This window comes from Lycium barbarum, chromosome 7, assembly GCF_019175385.1.
Source record: "Lycium barbarum isolate Lr01 chromosome 7, ASM1917538v2, whole genome shotgun sequence".
Taxonomy (NCBI): domain Eukaryota; kingdom Viridiplantae; phylum Streptophyta; class Magnoliopsida; order Solanales; family Solanaceae; genus Lycium; species Lycium barbarum.
This window is the reverse complement of record NC_083343.1, coordinates 121,243,845-121,252,580: the sequence shown is the minus strand read 5'-3', so window position 1 is coordinate 121,252,580 and position 8,736 is coordinate 121,243,845. Positions and strand designations below refer to the sequence as shown.

The 8,736-nt window shown below is 32.4% G+C and overlaps 1 protein-coding gene across 1 annotated transcript; it reads right to left on the bottom strand.

Moving 5' to 3' along the window:
- Window positions 1-4,589: 4,589 nt before the first annotated feature.
- Window positions 4,590-6,579, bottom strand: LOC132602520 (transcription factor RAX3-like). Its single transcript, XM_060315351.1, has 3 exons — window positions 6,355-6,579; window positions 6,137-6,266; window positions 4,590-5,623 (listed from the first exon to the last, which is right to left on the bottom strand). The coding sequence occupies exons 1-3, from the start codon at window positions 6,488-6,490 to the stop codon at window positions 4,759-4,761; spliced, it is 1,131 nt and encodes a 376-aa protein (XP_060171334.1). The 5' UTR covers window positions 6,491-6,579; the 3' UTR covers window positions 4,590-4,758.
- Window positions 6,580-8,736: the final 2,157 nt, after the last annotated feature.

The window sequence follows — 8,736 nt, the reverse complement described above, 5'->3', positions numbered from 1 at the left end:
GATTTTATGGCTGAAGTTGTAATATGCAATAAGAAGAATAAAAATTAGAATACAAGGGAAAAAAACTTCTCTTGCATCAGCTAATACCATTGGAAGCGTGTGCGACCTGGAAGGTAAATTTTAGAATCTTATGACCTCAATCTTGACTGTAAAATTATTTCTACGGAGGATTGTTGGTCATTAGACTCTGTAATGTGAACTGTAGAATATTGTGACCTCAATATTGGCAACATTTTGATTGAGGCTCGTTGGTCACTAGACTCAATTTTTTTTTTTTTTTTCTTGGGAGTAAACTGATAACAACAGTAATTTTGGCTGTGGATAAGAGGATGATTAAGCTTTGATGAAAATTTATTATAATGTGATCAGGACCAAAGGTGTACAGAAACGAATCAACAGTGTTCTTTTAAAAGGATGTTCCTGGACAGCCCATACAATGGGTAAGACCGTATTAAATCTTCTATTGATGATTAACATTAGCTTCTGTCAACGAAACCAGAAAACAACTCCATATTACCAATAGTCCTTGGAATTATAAAGGATGCTACATAGTAATTCTTAAAATAGAGAGCAAGTACCCTCATGACTCATTGTACCATGTTTCCTCTCCCTTTCTTGTTTTCAGATCCAGGTATGCGAGATGGAATAGACAAGAATATCTTGTGGACTAGTTACCCCATCATTTTTGTACATCCCAGGGGATTATTATCCATTATCTCACCAATCAAATGTAGGATAAAATAATTTCACATTTTATCCCGAGATTGTTATCTCTTATCCCACCAACCAAACAACCCTTATGTAACAGAGAAAAGGGATAGTAAAGCGGCTGAATTCTGAAGAGTGCACTGACGGAGCACTTCAAAACTAGAAATTTCTTGGAACACTGACTGGTGCTTCATCTGTAACAACGGTTAACGACTTTATATCATAGAAATAACACTTATTGTTCATTTGTCGGCACTGTCTTTGAAAAATGATTACTTATGGAGTTTCAAATTCACATATGAAAGTCCATGAATATATTTTGGAATTTTAAATGTGAAATTTGAGATTTCATGATAGTGAATGTTTTCAATTGCAGGGGCTGCAATTGTATATTACCCCGTTTTATCCGGAAATTCTTTTATATCTCCTGGGCTTACTATGAGTACTAAACTCGTTATTTGGTAACAATCACTTTTCCTATACTTGTTTTTCGGTCTCTCTCTCTCTCTCTTTTTTGGTTTTCTAAGGGAAGATGCCTACATCCTAATTCAAAAAAATCTATTGATAAGGACAATGTATAAAATATGGTGAAAATTTTCATCAGACCAAATGAGAGAATATCGACAGGGGGAAATTTTCTCCAATATAGTACAAGTATTATTTACGGTGTGCATGATTATGTAAACTATGTCAGTGTCAGCATCCTTCTTTTGACAACTATTAAAATGTGTGAAATCGCTTATCTGCTTCTCTTTGGAGACAGAATAATCCACAATTATTTAGTCCTTTTCCTGTCCAAGAAAACCATGCTTTTCAACACATTTTTTAATATAAGAAAAAAAGAGCCTTTTGTCCAGTGATTGCATAGGACAAATCTAAAGGAATTTCCTCTTCTTAGTGACTGTCACTCTCATTTAATAGACAAACCATTTTAGTTTATTAGTATGACCTTAATAGCTATTTAATTGAAAAGTTGTGACAATAGTCGTCGTTTGGTTATTGTCATGCCTAATATGGCTTATCACGGACATCTTTAGTGATTATTATTGTCATCAAAATGTTGACAGTATATGTCTTTAGTAGCAGTCAAATTCTTTGAAAAAATTTTGGTTGCTTGTTTAGGACTGTTTCTGTGTTGCTCTGTTGCTAAGGGATATTCCTTTGGGACTTCACAGAAATTTAGGCATTAAATTAAGCTCCACAATATAGTTATGAAATTCGACAAAATTCAATAGCTTTAATTTAAAAGTTATATTTTTATTTAAATATGGGCCAAAGCCAAATATACCCCTAATGCATTCAATACAGAACAACTTATCCTTATTTCAAAATGATCTCGTTTGTAGCTCTGTCGTCACCCAAATGGCCCCTATTTGTCATTATTGACTAATGAACCTGATTTTTCCTATTAAAAATTATAATTTTTTTTTTAAAATTGAAAAATGCCACCTATTAATAATTTTTTAATCTACAGTTGTTCTACTTTAGACTTAGCTGCATATATGCTTTTTTACATTCATTAATAATACTGTTAAGACCTGAAAAGAAAGATTAAGAAAATTGTTAGATGATAAAAAAAAGTTAGCTAGGCTAGCTAAATTTGTCCGATTAGTTCCCTAGGTTCGACCTCTAGCTAAAAATAAGATTACAAGCCTTCTAATTAGTGTCTTTACATTATTAGCACAAACTTTCTTGTCATAAATTAATATAAATCTAATTGGAGTTGACAAAAATGTATGATTTATAGTTCCCTCCAGGCAACGGATTGAAAAGAGAGTGGTTGAGAAATTTCAATAAAGCAGAATGAGATATACAAAGTTAGTAATTCTTTTAACTGCTTTAGGCTAATAAAACATCTAATTTCTTTTAGATTGATTATATGTCAACGGTGTTCTAATCAACCACATGACTATAGCTTACCAAACAATTACTTTTGAAGAACAAAAGTCAGCCAAAAGTTATATATTCAGCTAAGTCTAAAGTAGAACAACTGTATTCAACTTTAATTTCCCTACTTGTGTGTTTTAATTTGTCGGCTAAAGGATATATAATTAATTCAAGACAAACTTTTTTTTTTTCACGGTTTTCAAAACTCAAAAGTTACGTTTTAGGACTAAATTATAGTACCAGTTCTTAAGAAGTTTTCAGTCTTTAAGCTGACCTAATTGTCAAATAAAGAAGCTATTTGTGAATACTTGTGACGTAAATCAAAAGAATTTTGGTGCCCTATATATAATGAGCTAAGTGTACTGATAATAAGAAGGCCATTATCGTTTGAGATATATGTTGTAGTCAATTACCAATTTTGAATATCATCATTACTTTTCTATAATTCTTTGCGTTGATTGTATTTGAATTTAAGGAAAAGGAATATAATACATGTAACGATTTTCCTGGTTTGCAATTTCAAATCTCAATACGAATAGAAGAACAACTACCGCTTGCAGAGATAGATTCAGTATTTAAGTGCAATGAATTCAACTTTTAAGATTTTTTGCATTGGATTATTGTATTTTTAAATAATCCGATAGACAAAAACTTACAACTAGGAATAATTGACTTGATAGCGTTATGTTGGAATATAATCACTCTATAATATGTGCTTGAAAGTATACCACATATTTAAAAAGATCCGACAAAAAATCGAAACATGGACAAAATCGACAAAAATCGAAGGAATGAAAAACCTACTTATTAGTTTGGTTTGATCCCAATATTAAAAAAAAAAATTGATCCCAATATTAAAAAAAAACTGACTTAATTTATTTATTTCTTTATAGAGAAAACTGATCCAAACCGAACCATGAACACTCCCGTGATCATCCTTCTACTGATAGACAAGAAGAAATTAGGGTTCCGGTTGGGACAAGCTAGATCATTTATTCAGTCCCGATACAAAATGGAAATGAAACATAGGGATACCTGGTTATTTACTAGGAAATTACAACTTCCTTTCCATTTTATGTAATCCTATTGGAATGAGCACGTAACTTAAAAAAGACAAGAAATGTTTGAAACATGTAGTTTTAACTCTTAAATATGCGCATAACATGTCTGTTGCTATATAAATTTCTCATAAAATTAAGTAGTTTACAAATTTATAAAGGAATTATTCTCCTTAGAATGGACTAGAAAAGAAATAGGTCACGTAGAATAGAATGGGTAATAAATTAAAGAGTAATAGATGCAGTATGCTACGGCGTAATGCAAATGTTTTTGTAGTTTTATTTCTTCTACTACATGGGGATGCAGCAGGATAAATCGAACCTACACCTATTGTATGAAATATTCTCACCAATACCACTAATAAACCATCACAATTTACCCGTTTTTGTAGTGTTTCCACCATGAACGATGACAAATTGATCCAATTCAGGAATTGAAGATGGATTGAATTAAATTAATGAAGCTCTTCTGCAAAATACATGGCTTACTAAAAATCAGTGATTTAAGGCCAAAATAATAGAAGAATCTGTAATACGAGGACTGTTTTCTTGAGAGTTTCAAGGGAATTTGTGACAGACATCCTCTGAGCGTTCATATGCAACAACTTGTAAGTGCACATAGTACATATACTAGCATTTTATAATTAAACCTCTAGAAGTAGGATCTAACTTATATGCTCTGAAAGTGTAAGAATTTTTAAACTGTTAATATTGTGTATCTTAATCTAGGTTTGCTGCTTTATATTCCAAGATACTAACATCTATTCAATTGTTACCTATATTTATATTCTAAATGAACTGATAATGTATAATTTACTTTTACACTTGACAGTACTATATAAAAAATTACATTCTTTCAAGTAATACCAATGAGTCCAAACTCATGACAATCGTCCAAACTGAGAGGATCATTATCAATGGACAAATATATGGATCAGCAAATTTTTGACATGGCTGACTCTAGCTAGTAGTCAAATAACCAAGTGAAAAGATGCAAATATTTGAGTAAACAAGTTTATTAGGGTTTCTCCAACAATTAAACACAAAATCACCCAGCGTCTCTCCTACAAGAAATTTACAATGTCAAATGAAATTTACAGAAGTATTATTCATCCCCAGTGTACCTAAGTTCATCAAGTGCACCTTCTTGAAGCAAAGTGCAATGCTGATGACCTTCATTGTTAGAAGCAACTAGTGGAGCAAATGGAAACACCAAATTATTCATATTTTCCCACTCCAAGTTTCCTCCCAAAGTAGTTGAAGGTTTATTATTAACCATATCCTCATATAACATTTCAAGACCATCTAATTTTTGTGAATTACTTGTGTACATCATATGCTCAAACTCACCAGCAAAACCATCATTTACTGCTAGGACTACTGGAGTATCTAATCCCATTCGCTCCACTAACTTTCGTCTCTCGGTGTCAGTGTCAGCCCAGCAGTCTGCTTTCCCGTCCATGTTGTATTGAGTATTTGTGAAATGTGAATGTGTCATGTTTATGACATCCATTGGATTAGAAGACATCAAATTGATAGAATTATGATCATATATTGGTTGCATCAAAGTATTATCCATGGTAGGATCATATTGAGGATTTGGTACTCCAATATTGATCTCTTTATCATCATCATCATTTGAAAATTTTCCTCCAAGATTCATCAATAACTTTCTGATCGAAGCGTGGTCGTTAGTGATATGTGGTTCTTGGTTTGAGTATGGTATTTGCTGCAAGATAGGACGCTGATCAGGCCAGCTAGGGTTTGTGTTAACAATATTGTTATGATCACAAACCATACTGGAGCTGATCATTTCTGACCTTCCTATTTTTCTTGATCCTTGTTTTTGGCTTTTCTCTTTAAGATTTTTGCGCTGTTTTCCAAATAATTTCTTCTTTAACTTGGTGTTCCAGTAGTTCTTTATATCATTATCTGTTCTTCCAGGAAGTTGTGCCGCAATAATAGACCACCTAATTCATCATAAAATTAGCCAAGATTAGAGAACTAATTAACAGAAGTGAATTCAAGATCTGGAGCCAGTGAACTCAGAACAAGTTTAATCTCATCATATGCATAAATATGTAAGCTCGAGGCTTAATAGAAACAGATTCAAGATTTACATTTGATGGGTTCAACCATCAAAATTTGTTAGCATGAACTCCTTATATATAGTTCTGAAATTGATGATTCAGAATTTAATATTTATTTAAAATTTAGTGTTTTTTTCCCCACATATATATAGATGTTCTGTATTGCTGGTATTAGGTTCAACCGAACATTGGGCGAAAGCTCAATCCACCTCGAAGTAGAAAGTAATAGTTTCAGTTGAACCTATATAAACCGCCCTAGATTTGTGCGACTTCACACAAAACCTTAGTATAATTAGTAGTAACAAGTATTGCTAGTTAAAGGGTGTACATAGTTATTAGGTATCTAAGTATAAACATGAAGGACAGATATAACAAGATTTGAAGAAAATTTACCTGCTTCCAATACTTATATAGAAGCTCAAAATGAAGTTATCTTCTTCTTCTGAGAATCCACCATGCTTGATGTTTGGTCGCAAATAGTTTAACCATCTAAGCCGACAACTCTTTCCACATCTTTTCAGACCTAATAAATATTTAATTTAGAAAAAAAAATCCTATATAATTAACTATCATCAAGAAATTAATTAAGACAACGAAATAAGGATATATACCAATTTTCTGAGGCAAAGCAATCCAATTTCCAGCAGTGCCATGTTGCTCAATGTATGATTTCAACTTAGCATCTTCTTCAGGTGACCATGGACCTTTCTTGACATTATTTTTGTCACAGCAAGGTGCTCTTCCCATTTCTTGTTTTGGTTTCACTAATTAACCAAAATTGGTGATTTAAAGCTAACTTAGATCTTCTTCTATGATTTTTCTTGTGCGTGTAGAGAGAGAGAGAGATTAATTATAATAATAAGTATAGTGGATAAATATGTTTTGAAAAGCAGGATGTTTTGGGGGTTGGGGGGAGGGGGGGGGGGGGAGTCGAGTGGGTATGGCCAGAAAAAATGCTGGAGGAAAAGACCTTTCTTCTTGTCTTTCTCAGTGAAGAATAATTAAACATACAATATTATGACTAGCTAGTATGATGAATAAAACTAATTTTTAATTAAGGCCATTTGGAAAAATCATGGACACAAGCTGGTAGTCTATCAAAAATAAAAAATAAATTAAAAATAATAATAATAATAATAATAATAGAGATTTAATAATAATAATAATAATAATAATAATAATAATAGAGCTTTTGCAAATGGAGTGTAACCTTTCCTAACTTATCAATTGTAGCAAATGATATGAAATTGACTTATAAACTATATACATTATCGGTATAAAATTTTTTATTTGTGGTCAGATTATATACTTAAAGAATATCTACATGTAAAGCTAAAGGCTTTTTAAAATGTGGATTTATAATCTTTAAAATAAGATAGATTACCAGTTGCTACAACAGGTAAAGATGACCTGATAGTGTAAAATTATATATACTGATAATATATAACTTAAACTCATTTGGTAATTAATTAAGATAGCTGCGAAGAAATGATTTAGCAAGTGATATGAAATTGATAACTAAGATATAGCTGCAAATGAAATTGACTTCCGTCCAAAATGAGAGAATTAAGTTAGTTTACCCAAAATAATTTCTGGTAAACAAACACTAGAAAATTTGACTTTTCTATGATAAATTCTTTTCTTGAAAACTGATTTCCGTTATATCAAACACATCTCTACATTGTATAGATTAACTTCTTTCGTCAAATGATAAAGCTTAAAACTCTTATATTTCGATTGAACTATACTAATTGGAAGAACAAAAAAAGATCACGATCATTGTCTTGCCGAAGAATGAGAGGTGGGATTAAAAAAACATACATAGATCTAAGAAGAATCTAATAAATTGTTTAATAGTCTAGCTAGCTAGATTAATTATATTGGAAATTCTTAATTAAACTAAATGTGATGTGACGCCCTATATGTCACTCTCTGTCGTGTTTATCATATTAATTGGCAGCATCTCACAACAAAAATGAACCTTGGTCATGTCTTTTATTAAATTACTTACAAGAGTATAACTTTTATGGAAGAAGAAGACCAAGATTTTAAAGAAGGAAATGAAGCCCCTCTAAAGTTTCGTTTCGAGGAATCTTAGTAATTTAATGGTCGACTATCTGAATATAAGAATATTCACCTTATTAGTGATAATTTAATTTTTCACCCTGTAATTCGATCTCTTCTCCATTTACTCTTCTTTAAATTATGCCCCAACATTACTGGTCTATAATTTTTGCCCTTCACGTTGCAACTCTGAACGTTCACGCAGAAATCATGAGGTTCTGGATTCGAACCTCCGCTCAAGCATAAATTAAAAAAAAAAAATTGCAAAGCAAGATTTGGGTCGCGTGTATGCCGGACCCGGCATACACTTGTTAAGGAATTACCAAAGTTATATTGGACCCGGCATACTCATGCCTTATGGGCAGGCTTGGCATGAGTATGCCGGGTCCGACATAACTTTGGTAATTCCTTAACTAGTTTATGCCGGGTCCGGCATACATATGGGCAAACTTTTAGTTAAGCCTTAACTAAAAGTCTTTTCCTGGTTATGTCTTATTGGGGCAGACTTTTAGTTAAGGCACAACTAAAAGTATGCCCCATAAGGCATAACTAAAAGTATGCCCCATAAGGCGGAACTTTTCCTTAAGGCATTATTAAAAATTTGACTTATAAGACAAAGTCTATGTCTTAAGGAAAAGTTATGCCTTATGGGGCATACTTTTAGTTGTGCCTTAACTAAAAGTCTGCCCCATAAGGCATAACTAGGAAAAAACTTTTAGTTAAGGGTTAACTAAAAGTTTGTCCATTAAAAGTTTGTCGGACCCGACATAAACTTGTGAAGGAATTACCAAAGTTATGCCGGACCCAGCATACTTATGCCAAGTCTGCCCATAAGGCATAAGTATGCCGGGTCCGACATAACTTTGGTAATTCCTTAACAAGTGTATGCCGGTGGAGGGCATAGCGAAATTTAAACTCTGCCTTGCGAT